At 41.3% G+C, this 12,756-nt stretch overlaps 2 protein-coding genes across 4 annotated transcripts in view; both read left to right on the forward strand.

Moving 5' to 3' along the window:
• The first annotated feature begins 27 nt into the window (after positions 1-27).
• LOC134461228 (splicing factor U2AF 35 kDa subunit-like) lies at positions 28-8,714 on the forward strand. Its single transcript, XM_063214004.1, has 8 exons — positions 28-126; positions 725-812; positions 1,295-1,361; positions 4,434-4,483; positions 5,431-5,529; positions 5,923-6,056; positions 6,305-6,397; positions 8,377-8,714. The coding sequence occupies exons 1-8, from the start codon at positions 83-85 to the stop codon at positions 8,540-8,542; spliced, it is 741 nt and encodes a 246-aa protein (XP_063070074.1). The 5' UTR covers positions 28-82; the 3' UTR covers positions 8,543-8,714.
• A 1,057-nt stretch (positions 8,715-9,771) lies between these two features.
• LOC134461223 (cystathionine beta-synthase-like protein) overlaps positions 9,772-12,756 on the forward strand; it is a 29,161-nt gene continuing 26,176 nt past the window's right edge. The window contains exon 1 of one of the 3 annotated variants that reach the window (XM_063213998.1): positions 9,772-9,902. The gene's annotated coding sequence lies outside the window, so the exon portion shown is untranslated. The other 2 variants (XM_063213996.1, XM_063213997.1) reach the window with 2 other exon arrangements.

A 12,756-nucleotide genomic window follows, 5' to 3' on the forward strand; every position in this document is an offset into this window, starting at 1 on the left:
AGGTCTGGGTGGGTGAATCCCTGTGCTGTGAAATGAATCAGTAGTTGGGAGGCGGATATGACGTCTGAAGACGAATTCAAACATGGCGGAATACTTGGCTTCCATTTTTGGAACAGAAAAAGACAAGTAAGTAGTACGAGTATTAAGTTGTTTTTCAATCCATTTTAATAGGAAGAATACACGTCGTTGAGGAAACTATACGACCACCATTCATTTCGTGTGAATGATTTGTATAGCAGGGGCTAATTTGCAGGCTATAGTTCCAAGAAGTGCAGCCTTGTACGTGAACCTAGCTACCGGCTAGTTCAGCTAACTCGCGTGCTGGTTTATAGGAATTTTCAGTGCTTGATGCTTTACTTATTATTCCTGTGTAATTTGTGAGCCACGACTACCGTGCATACAATCACTGCCATTGTTCTGCCCGTGTGTGGCTAAATGTTTATTTAGCACAGAATGCGCGTTGGTGAGCCTTCATTGATTTGCCCAGACCCCCTGGAAGCTTGGTGGGTCTGAGTCGTATGTTCACCTAGATGCAATCATTTTTGTCATACACAACACCGTTGTATTCTTCAGCTGTTTTGCCCTTTTTTGTAGATTAGCTGACTGGTTGTGCTTCGTTGTGATTTGTGGTACTGACTTGAAATATGCGTTCTTTGTGAGCGTAAACAATAGGCTATTGTTCATGATCTGTTATAACATTACCTTATGATGTTTACATTTTTAGAGTAAATTGTTCGTTTTACTTCAAAATTGGAGCCTGTCGACATGGAGACCGATGCTCCAGACTTCACAACAAACCCACCTTCAGCCAGGTGAGCATCCCTTGACGGGCATGAACATGTGATGCGGAAGAAACTTGCTTGTGGTCAAGGCTTTAAGGCTTAAGGGTTTAAGGAAGGCTGGCATAACTGGAAAACTTAACTTATAACTGCTGATTACACATCTGATCAGTTAATATGACTTACCATCTACTTTAAATATGATGTTGTGACTCATTTTCTGTGTGTGTGAGAGAGAGAGACTGACAGCTCTGATCTCACGTTACTGTATTGTTATTGCTGCATTAATTTCCATGTGTGTTGGTTGTTGTGTTGCCTTTTTCAGGTGTGCATGTATATTGTCTTCAATGTTGTATTTTGCATACTTTTTGTACTCTCATTTTCTTCAATCGTTGTTTTAATTTGCTCTCTTCCAGTGGCACAAAATTATTTGAGAGCATTTAGCTAGCCAGTAGGCTGACTATCTGTAGCTTTTTGTATGCCATGCTCTTAATTTGAATGATTGTTTCTTCCAGACCCTTGCCCTCTTGAACATTTACCGAAACCCTCAAAACTCTGCTCAGTCAGCAGATGGCGTGTGCAGTAAGTTCTCGTTTTGCACTAATATGCTCTCTTTCTTGTGTGCTTTTGTTGTGTTTGCATGTTTCTGTTATTTCGTTGCCGTGGATTGGATATATCTTGGCAGACTATAATTTCAGTGTGGCGGGAGAAGATGAATATGGTGTGTTTATGGGCGTTCATTCCATGCAACTCTGCATAAAGTTCTGCATCCTGTGTCAGGTTGTGCCAGAGTCAAAAGTCAATGTTGGCTTTATTGTCCAGGTCTTCTTATGTATTAAACTAAAGGAGTCAAAATTATGTTTCTCACTGTCCTGTGCATAGACAAAGGCAAATTGCAGACTTCAATTTTAAGCTACACAAATTGTTTAGAGTACAGTACAAGGAAGGGGGGAGTATTGTATATGATCACCTTGCTTTTTTTTCTTCTTTTTTTTCCCCTAAAACGGCCTCAGAACTCTAGGAACATCTTGAGTCAGCAGATGTTGTTTACGTGAGATTGAATCTTGAATTTACGTGAACAGTCATGTGTGGCATTTTCCTATTCCTCACTTCTAAATTAAAAACCAACAGACCTTGAGGTTCAGTCCGACTTTGGATAGTCATGGTATAATGCCATATGTTAGGATTCTGATTCTGAAAGGGGGGATGTGGTATGGAACTTTCAAAATGTACATGCTACACACTTCAATACACAAGCTTGTCAGTAGTGTGGAAGTAGAAGAAAAAAGATGTCCAAGTGAAGTTTAGGAGCGAAAGGAAGAACACAGAGAATTACCCTATCATAAACTTTCAAATGGTGCAAATGATGTAGCAAATAGCCATGGTCTGCTGAATCCACTTAAGTCTTCAGGAAAAGAAAAAAAAAACAATCTTTTCAGTTCTTAGTTGGCCAGTTCATTATCAGTGTGTGTCTGGCTGTCTAGCTTGGTTGAGTAAGTGAATGTGGTCTTCCTCTTCTTGGATTACCAAAGGACTAATCGTTTAGCAGTATAATACAATACAAGATGAACTTACAGTCAGCATTTAGTCACCATTTTGTTCACCTCACCTGATAGTCCAGTGCAGCTTGATTTGCACTGTGTGTGTCCTTAAGTAAAATAGTGTTTTTCCCACGGATGTATCACTACTAGGGATGTTAACCGGTAACCGTTTAACCGATAGTCGACCGGATCAACTTTAACCGGTTAAAATTTTCTGCCACCGGTTAACCGGTTGTAATAATTATAATAATAATTTCCTCCCAAAAAGACCCAAAAAACATAAATTTAATTTAATTTTGAGGTTTTAGTACGATAATTCAGCATTTTCCATCTGGCAACAGTGACTGGACATGGCAGGTCCTCTCTGCGCAGCAAAAAAAAAAGCTTATGTGAAAAATAAAATTTAAAAAAATCAGTGCTCTGCATATCAGCCACACGAACGTTGTATAATTTAAGATTAACCACCGGTTAATGAGTCTCAGTAGCCGGTTAAGAGGTTTTTTTTTTTCAATTTTCGCCATCCCTAATCACTTCAATATAATGTTCATAGTAGGGGTGGGCATTCTTTACATTATTGTATTTCAATTATGTACTTCATGAGTGTCATCACTGTGTTTACATTTGTTAATCACAAATGGCATGTATACAAAATACCTTTTTTTCGATGGAAGATTGTGGAAAAAAATTGGAATAAAGATTTTATGTTAAATTGTCATATGACATTTTTGCCATATCACCCATCCCTAGTTCATAGAAATATGTACACTGGACTTGGCTGCCCGTAGATGGCGCATCAATGCCATTTATCACTTTGAAGCTTAAAATGAACTTGACAACATTTTCAAGTTCGGGAGTCAGAGCATTCTCAGATCAGCCTCTCTGGAGCCACCTCAAAAAACAGCTTTGCACAGCTTGAAATGCTCTCCCTTAAAGTCCCTTATTCACAGTCTAAATGCTGTGCAGCTCAACTCCAACTGGACTTTACTTCATTTTAGAACAATTTTCTTCTGCTTATAGGTAGCTGTATATTTGTGCTGAGAAGTAAAAGGAGAGTGGGCATCTCAACTCGAGTCAAACATGCATCTGTTTTGAGGGAGATACGAAATCTCCCTGCATGCGTGCCATTCCGTTCCAGCGCAGCATTGACCCATTTTAACATACTTTAGACCTTGTATGTTGTGTTGCACACTCCGCTAATGTTGCCCAACCTAATGAAATGGAAATTGCTTCCTGCAAGGTTCACAGCCAAAGTACATAGTAACACTCACTCAGAGGGTCATAAAATCAAATAGTTTGTAGTGCTTTTAATGGGTCAATATACCAGTAAGGACATTACATCATGTGGACATTAACTGTTGTTTACTTTGTAAAGGGACCTTCTCTGTAGGTGAATGTACCGTGGAAAAAGGACAAACAAACATTTGTGTGCCTGCATATATGGAGTAGGAATGGCCATTTTAGTGTGTTCTATTTGTCTTTATGTTCTTTGTGTTCATCTGGAATGACTGATCTGTACAATTTGCGAACTCTAGAGTAGTGCCAGGGCTTCCCAAACTGGGGTGCGTGTGGCCTGCCATAAGGGGTGCACGAGCTGAATGGGGCAATGTGGAATATGTGTGTTTTTATACAGCATTGTAACATGTATGGTTTTAAATTGCATTGTGAAGTGTATGCTGGAAGGGTCCATCTGCAGTGGAATGTATAATTCCTAGACATGATGGCAAAAGAAAACGTAATGTCTATTGGAAATGAGGATTCCCCAAAATGACTGGGCATAATGTGATTTGTCATTTGCTGTCCCATAGCACATTAAAAATACACAGCTTGCTGTCATGTGCTCTATTTATTTCATAGCACAGTGAAGCCATACTTGTGTGGCCATCAGCACACCAAAACCATTTGCTGACGGGGTGCTTGGACCACATTGAAATGCACAAGGGGGTGTGGGTGGGAAAGTTTCGGAACTGCTGGTCTAACCATGATCAGCAATTGCCTTTGTGTGAGTCTGTATGTCTGTGTGTGTGTGTAGTCTAACCTAAAGAAATTGATGGCTAGTAGAGTGTGAGGTTGTAGTGGTCCGGTATGTCACTCACCAGCGTTTGTGTGTGTGCAGGTGCCGTCAGCGATGTGGAGATGCAGGAGCACTATGATGACTTCTTTGAGGTGAGTGGCCGCCAGCACTGTTTATACGGCTCCCTGTCTGCTCCAAGAGCAAATTTGTTCTCTTGTATGACGTCACTGTAAATGCTGTATGGCTGTGGATGTCTGTATGCCTAGACATATAGAATAGAATACTTCACAGACGTTTTTTCTTTCTTTCTTTGTAACACTTAAAAAACATAGATTTCACATGTTAACCGCTAATGTTTGCCTAATTACTCTCCGCACAAGTGACGCATAAGACATGTTTTAAGGACCTACTAGGTCTTAATTACGATAGCATCTTTTATAATGGCCTTATTGACAGTGAGCAAACTAGTTGTGAATACAGGCCTAACAAATGGATTGATTTTGCTTAACACAGCTTATGTGCCACTTATACAGACAGTCAGTGATGTATTAGTGGCTAATGTGAACCTGAAGATAACGTGTTTCCATTTTTTTTTTTATTGTGGTGCGTACAAATGACTGGGACTTTGACAATTTTTCTGTTTGACTGATTCTGAGTTGATGTTAAATATGGGCACTATACACCTTGGAGTGCAAGTGATGTCCTTCCTTGTTTTTTTATGCATGTCGGTCATGTATGTCTTAGGGGAAGTGTATAAAGTAAGTGTAAAGTGGTGTATCTACCTCATTAGATATAGTTGAATGACTGGTTATAGACTGTCAAATCATGTAATTGTGGTGTAATTACATTAGCACTGTAAGTGCACTTACAGCTGAAGACAATTATTAGCCTCCATCCTGAAATTAGACGTCTCTCTTGACTTCTCGGTGAGAATGGGCATTATAAACAAGTTTGTGTTATTGTGGGAACAAATACATGGAGAGATGTCTAGTTTAATTCAAAATTTGCTTGAAGTGCCCGCACACGCGTATAACTGCAGCAGGCATGTTCCTGGCCTGAGAGTCTAAGTTGTCTTGCATCTGATGCCTCCCTTCTACAGGAAGTGTTCTCGGAGATGGAGGAGAAGTATGGCGAGGTGGAGGAGATGAACGTGTGTGACAATCTTGGTGATCACCTGGTGGGGAACGTCTATGTAAAGGTGAGCCATTTAAAAGGGAGTAGTAGTGGGTTATTGCCCATCCCTACCATCCACCCATCCTGGGTCTTCTCTGTTTTGGGGGACACCACACTATCGAATGAAATAGACCGTTTTAAATGGTGAATCCTTTGAATGGACCCCTTGAAACTACTGATCTAGGATTATTGCAATTTTTGTCTGAAAATCTGAAAGCGTAAACAAACTATGTTTAATCAATAAATCACCCTTAAGATCAATATATATTATAATGCTTCCAATATAAATATTTTTTGTCTAGAATGTATTTACTACATGACAAGTCTCAATGTTTTGAGGAATACAATCATAGCACAAGTGTTCACTTGAACCCACATTACACATTAACCAGGGCTGTGTGTGATTTTTCCCTTGCAGTTTCGTCGTGAAGAGGACGCAGAGAAAGCTGTCATTGACCTGAATAACCGCTGGTTTAACGGTCAAGCCATACACGCCGAATTATCCCCAGTCACAGACTTCAGGGAGGCTTGCTGTCGGCAGTATGAGATGGGGTCAGTATCAATGCAATGAATAAAGACAGTAATGTTAATAAAATAAATCATCTGATGTTCCTGGTATTCAACCATACCCATAGCTCATGGGGAAAGATCACTAGTTAAGGCTGAATGAGAATTAAATATGTGTGGTAAATCCATAGAGTGTAGGTTTAAGCTGTGAGAATCTTCATAGACATGGTTGTTGTAAAGTGTGGATCTTGACTCCAATGCCACTAACTGTAGTACTCTTTTCTTGCCTACAGGGAGTGCACTCGAGGCGGCTTCTGCAACTTCATGCACCTGAAGCCCATCTCCCGGGAACTTAGACGAGAGCTGTACGGACGCCGCAAGAAGAGGTCTGTCTTTCTGCATCTCTCTTTCTCTCTTTCTCTTCTCGCTCGCTCTCTCTCGCTCTCTCTCTCTCTCTCTCTCTCTCTCTTTCGCATCTCTCTCTCTCGCTCGCTCTCTCTCGCTCTCTCTCTCTGTCTTTCTGCATCTCTCTCTCTCGCTCTCTCTCTCGCTCTCTCTCTCGCTCTCTCTCTCGCTCTCTCCCGCTCTCTCCTTGGCTCTCTCTCCCCGTCAAAATGTGGGGGTACTTGGGTAACTATGAAAGGGAAGGCAAACCTCATGTTATTCACACTAATGGGTGTTTTGATCATAACACCACCCCAGAGTTCCCTGACATGAAGACGTTTCAAGCTGTTTATGTCAGTGTGCCAGAGCTGCTAAAGGGTGTCAGTGGTGTCAACAGACTTAACAGGAGTCAGAAGACTGGGCTTAAACCCCCTCAGAAATGATTTAAAGTCGTGCGTGTAAAGAATGCTGGTTAGAGCAGGGATTGTATGTCAGTGGCTGACCTCGTTTCTAGTCGCCACATTAAACATTGACCGTCTCTACTCGTCAGTGCTTTTGGTTGGTCCCTGATGAGTTTTGCAAAGTGTGCTGTTAAAAATAATTGGATGAATAATTTCCAATGGCAAATCCTGGAAATGTACAATTTTGTCATAATTTATTATTGTAAATGCTTAAGTATTCGTTGAAACTAAATGCAACATGATACAAATGCATAAGACAATAATACTACACTACCACTACGACACTGCTCATAGTTTTAGTATTGCATTACATGTTGGGCATTGCTTTTCTGGTAATGACAAACTTGTAACAAGAACTGAGTCAGAATGCAGTAGCCCTTTCAGGCAGATGGGAACACTCCAATCACATTATAGAGAGTCTTAAGTAACACATTAAGACATGATCATTACCAATTTGGGGACAATAATGTTATGACAGCCTCTGCATGAAAGGGTTAAATACAAAGTTGACTCTGCTACTCTTGAGCACAACAAGGGTTGACCAGCAGCAGAAGACTGGCTCCGGTTACTGTGACTTGGACTGTTCTGATCAGTATAAGGTTTCCCCCTGTCCGCCTCTAAGGAAAAACTCACTGGACCCAGAGATTAACCTCTCAACTGGCTCCATTTGAATGTCAAAGGTGTTGGATACAGCACCTGGACTTTTTGTGTTTCACTTGTATTTTTGGGTCTGCGGAGCGAAGTGTAGCCAGGCTAGTGCTACTGTACCTGTTACCTGGCTCATACAAGATGCCGCTAGTGTGTCTGTCGGGCTAGCCAGGCTGTGCCCTCCTAGTGACGCAACACCTTCGGCGGCGTTGAAAAATCGAATCGCGATTGCAAGTCTATGATAATCAGGCAACTGTCGGTCTGCCGTCTGCTCTGTGAGCTCCTGTCCGCTGTCGTTTCTCTTTCTGCTAACTTCTGCTAAAATGCTTTATTGTGCCTCGAAAATGCTTTTTTTTAATTATTGTTTTAGATGGACACTGTACAGCAGTTTGGTCAGTTTTGCACTGTTTTTAAATGTGCTTCATAAATAAATCTTACTTACTAGTGCCACAGTCATAACGCCAGTGAATAAGTTCTACTGCAAAACGCCACAATGCCATAGTTTAGACTTGTTAACCTATTAAGTCCAGGAAACACAGCTGTGGATATATTCATTTTTGAGATCGGCTGCAGCATCTGTGCACAGTTACCTTTAACAGTGTTAAAGGTAACTCATTTGGTCGTAATGGGTTTAATGCATAGTTGACCGATCTTAAAACCGAGGGAAGATTATGTTGCTTGTTGTGAGAGGAGAAAGGTCTGGGTATTGAAGCAACTGTGACTGAGCCAGCCATGCCCAATGAAAATCTACCCACGGCGAGGCTAATGCAAACCTTGCTGTGTACACAGTCAAAGAAAGTGAGTGAACATGTGGTCCATCAGGTTAGTGAGGTAATGCTCATCATCACTCATCTGTGTGTTCTGCTCTACAGGCCCCGCTCACGGTCTCGATCAAGAGAACGTCGCTCTCGTTCCAGAGATCGCGGCAGAGGAGGTGGAGATGGAGGACGAGGAGGACGAGATGGAGGAGGACGAGAGGGGGGTAGAGACCGGGAGAGGAGGAGGTCACGTGATCGGGAGCGTTCTGGAAGATTCTAAAAGTTCAAAAACAACTCCCCCTTTTCCACTATTGGGTAGCAGTCTCGTCCTCCTGACCAAAAATGTGATGTAACTGTTTTGATTTGTATCTTTTATTGGGCCTTTTTTTCTTGTTTCTTTTTTCTTTTTTTCTAGGAAAGACTTCTCAATAAAATAAGCATATTTTGCTGAATGATGTTCAGTGTGTGCTTCTTCATCTACGTGCTGCTTATCCCCTTACGTTTTAGCACTGTTTGTCTTTGATGGATGCCCGCATTCTTTCCATCTTTTGTCTTAAATTTGACAAGGAAGACGCTTCCGTTTGCCCATCCATGATTTGTATATGGCAGAGCTTGTCTGTGTTCTAGGGACAGGCAGCACTGCAGACATTTGCGGGAAGTTCACCAGGGTAAAAGACCTGTCGATTGTGTTGTGCTGTGTAGGCCTATCTGGGCATTTGCACACAAGAATTGTGTCTTTATTAGAAACTAGAAACTGAAAGTAACTCGTACTGCCAACAAATGATGCAATCCCACGATTCCCATCAGTGCCACTATTTCCTTGGTTGCATTTCATACTGAAACTAACTGGGAGAATGGTGTTGTTAGTTACCACTTGCATTTATGATAAACAGACAATTATACGTTCCTTTGCAGTTTCATTATGGTGATATGTACTGGGTAGTGGGTACTATATTCCTACTTGTCAAAAGTCTAATTAGATTAGCCTACAGTCCAGATTCAGAAAGTGGGGAGTTATCACACCTAATATGGATGCTGTGTTCAGAAGTGAGTGCATGCACGTGCGGACATCCTAAAAGCTGTTCTGTTCTGATGACGCCAGGCACAGGCAGTCGTTTACATCAAGATATTCTGGCAGTAGTGCGTGGGGGGAAATGAGCATTACATGTTAAAAACGTGTATACAAACTTTCAGTGTAGGATTACAAAGATTCACATGTACACTTGCAAACAGACTGGAATATCTAAGTCAGTTCACACTTTCACCATCTGTTTATCCTAGGCTGATATGCATGACCTTGTGTGTGTTTTTTCTTCTTCTTTCAATTATGAGACCACTATTGGAAGGAAATGGTTTGTTTACCATCAGTCCCAAAATCTCAAAAAACGTGGATGAACGAGGGCGGTCGAAAGGGAGGCGCGACAAAAGACAACGCATTGATTGGTGGGGAAAATTCAACAGACGCCCCCGTCATAGCAAATCAGCGCCTACGCCAAGCAAGGCGTACTGTACGCGGATTGGACAGCGGTTTGGGTCTTTAACGCATGTGAATCGACCGGCAGCGGTGTTTCCTTTTCATTTTACAAAAGCTCGCCGTCGCCGCACGCCTGTTATCTTCCACTTATTGATTTCAAGAAAAGGTAAGTTGGTTTCTGCTCAGGGCAGATCTTGACTTGATTTCTCTCTCATCCTTCTTCAAGTTGAACACAGCATCCTCTCATCCAGCATGTTTGATGCCAAATGAGACAGATGGCTTCGGGCTTTTGTCATTTCTTTGATGACCATCCCCCCAAAAACATTTATATGTGCGCAAATGTAATCTATAAACAGACTTAATGGATGAAGTTGGAAATGTATGGCACAGATGATGGGATAAAGTGCGTGTATGAGCATGATGAAATACCTACTACGTCACGTCTGAGCATCTTTAAAATACCCCTTGTGGATGCGGCTATTGCATCATCTAACTGCAGGACCTAAAATGTGGTTTAGTTAATTCAGAAAAACACACCGATATCAAACAGCATTCTACTGGTAGTGAGTGATTTAACATTGTGGCACTTGTTCATTGTATATCCTTTAGTCTTCTCGCCTGACCTTTTTTGGGTATTGCAGTTATCATAACCTTGCCTGTTACATGTCGCTAGTCAAGGCAGTTAGCTAACGATAGACCAGTCAATGGAAATTAAATTTGTAGTTGGAAATATGACGTTAGGCTGTTTCTCTGGTATTAAATGGGTCACACTGTGGGATTTTAACCTATTTAAAGATGGGCTACTGTTCCGAGATTAGCTTAGTTAAAGGAGAAGACGGTCTTATCTGAAGCAATACACGTGTGTGGTTCAAGGATGTTCATTCATCCCACAACCAAACCCTTAGAAGCAGCTGTGTATTTGTGAAGTGTTGGTTAAAAGATATCGAATGAAAGTGATGTATTGACTGGAGTTAGAAATGGAGGCGCGCGCACGAGCTCTAAAAATGTGACCTAAACAGGATGTATGGGCGGATGTCTGTTGTTACAGTGTATCATTCTGAAGTTCTGACAACAATTGAACTACATGGAATTGAACTACATTGCATGGTGAAATGTTTTCGACATCCATTTTACCATCAGCTGTGGGTTTATTTTTGGTAGGGAATTTGAAAGGTTCCATGAATAGCCTGCAACACGATAAATCGGTGTAATGGGTAGATCATTGGATGGTTGTGTTACTAGGCCTACTTGTACTGCCTAAGTGATGGGCCTCTATGTCACTGTGAAACTGAAGCTAAATCATTGTAAGCCTACTCATACAACAGATGAAACGTGTACACGGTGACACAAGGCATCCCCATTTTGTTTTCAAACAGCCCTGAAGAGTAATGTCTTTATCTCTAGCTCCAGCTCAACATTTTGGTCCTATCTCTGAGGGTGTTTTCAAACAAACTTTTCCCCTTCTGTATTGATACCTTGAGGGTCTCTACAGATGAAGATAAGATTAGGCTATGTTAAGGTGAGTGAATGTGTGAGCACTGAACCAAGGACAAGAAAATAATTTAGTGCAGCAAGAAATCAAAAAAATATATTACTCATCATACTGAGATTGGGTCTAACTTTTAAAAAAAATCAGCCCAACTCCTAGTTTCCTCTTGCACTGGAAATCGTGGTTTCAATTCTGGACAGGATAGGATCCTGCAATGTGACAAAATCCTTAATGGCATTGAGATTGGCAGATGTAACTGTGTAATACTGTGTAGTAGCACCAGACTGCTTAGAAATTAGAATGACATGTGGAACCTTCTAGGTGTGTGTGTCAGTCAAGTCAAGTCTGCTTCATTGTCAATTTCTTTACATGCGCTGGTCAAGGTGTGGACATAGACAATTAGACATAGACATTACACATACATTACACCTAGAGCACCTATACAATACACATACAGACATATAAAGTGCAAGACTGGGCAACAGAAGACGTACATAGAACATATATTGAAAAGAGTGTGTGTGTGCGCGCATACACTGAGTGTATGTACACACTTGTGCATGTGGGCGTGTGTGTGTGTGTACTTGCTCAGGTTTCAAATGTGCTCATCTGAATGTTAAGGGCCTGTTTAAAAATAGTGGTCTTGTAGTAAAAGGTAATGTTTTGGTGAATATGGCAGCTTGGTTTCTTGTTTCATTTCGGTCATTTTTCTTTGCTCATTCGTGATAAAAATAATGCATTTTTGTTTTATCGGTTGGGAAAATAATGCATTTTTGTTTTGTCTCTTTTCTACATGCAGAAAAAAATGGTCGTTACTCTGATTTGATATGGTACAAGTACACAGTCATCTTTCAATCATACAGTACTTTGCACGTCTTTGCATATTACTTTGCAAAGACAACTGCCACTATTTCAAGTTCTCTTTCCCTCGCTGCTCTGGACACTTGTTGGCAAGAGGTTGATTGTACTATAGGACAAGACTAATGATGACCATGACCAGGCAATGTCATCTTAAAACCCCCCTCCCCCCTCCCCCCTCCACTTTGTATAATAATCACCCAATTGGGCCCCCGTCTCCCTGGGCCTGGGACAGCTGACCCCTTCGTCCCCCCTGTCGCCTTCCCTGCTCTAAGAGACCATTTCCCTTTTCCGTGGAATGTTAACAAGCACGCGTGGCAGCGCTGACTCGCCACTGCTCATCAGGGTACATTTCCATGCGTGTCTGGCTGATGTAACAGTGCGTGTGGCCAAACCTGGCATGGGGGGATGGAAATAAAAGGTGCACTGTGTAAGATTTTTAACTGTTTATTTCCAGAATTCATGTTACCCATTCACTAATGTTACCTTTTTCATGAATACTTACCACCACCATCAATTTCCAAGTATTCATTATGAATGGGAAAATTGCACATTCATACATGAAAAAGGGGGTCGTCTCCATGATTCGCCATTTTGAATTTCCAGAAATAGACATTTTTAGCAGCAAAAATGACTGTACTTTGCCATACTAGTAAATGCACTGTAAAGATCA

The sequence above is a fragment of the Engraulis encrasicolus genome, chromosome 13 (genome assembly GCF_034702125.1).
Source record: "Engraulis encrasicolus isolate BLACKSEA-1 chromosome 13, IST_EnEncr_1.0, whole genome shotgun sequence".
NCBI classification, from domain to species: domain Eukaryota; kingdom Metazoa; phylum Chordata; class Actinopteri; order Clupeiformes; family Engraulidae; genus Engraulis; species Engraulis encrasicolus.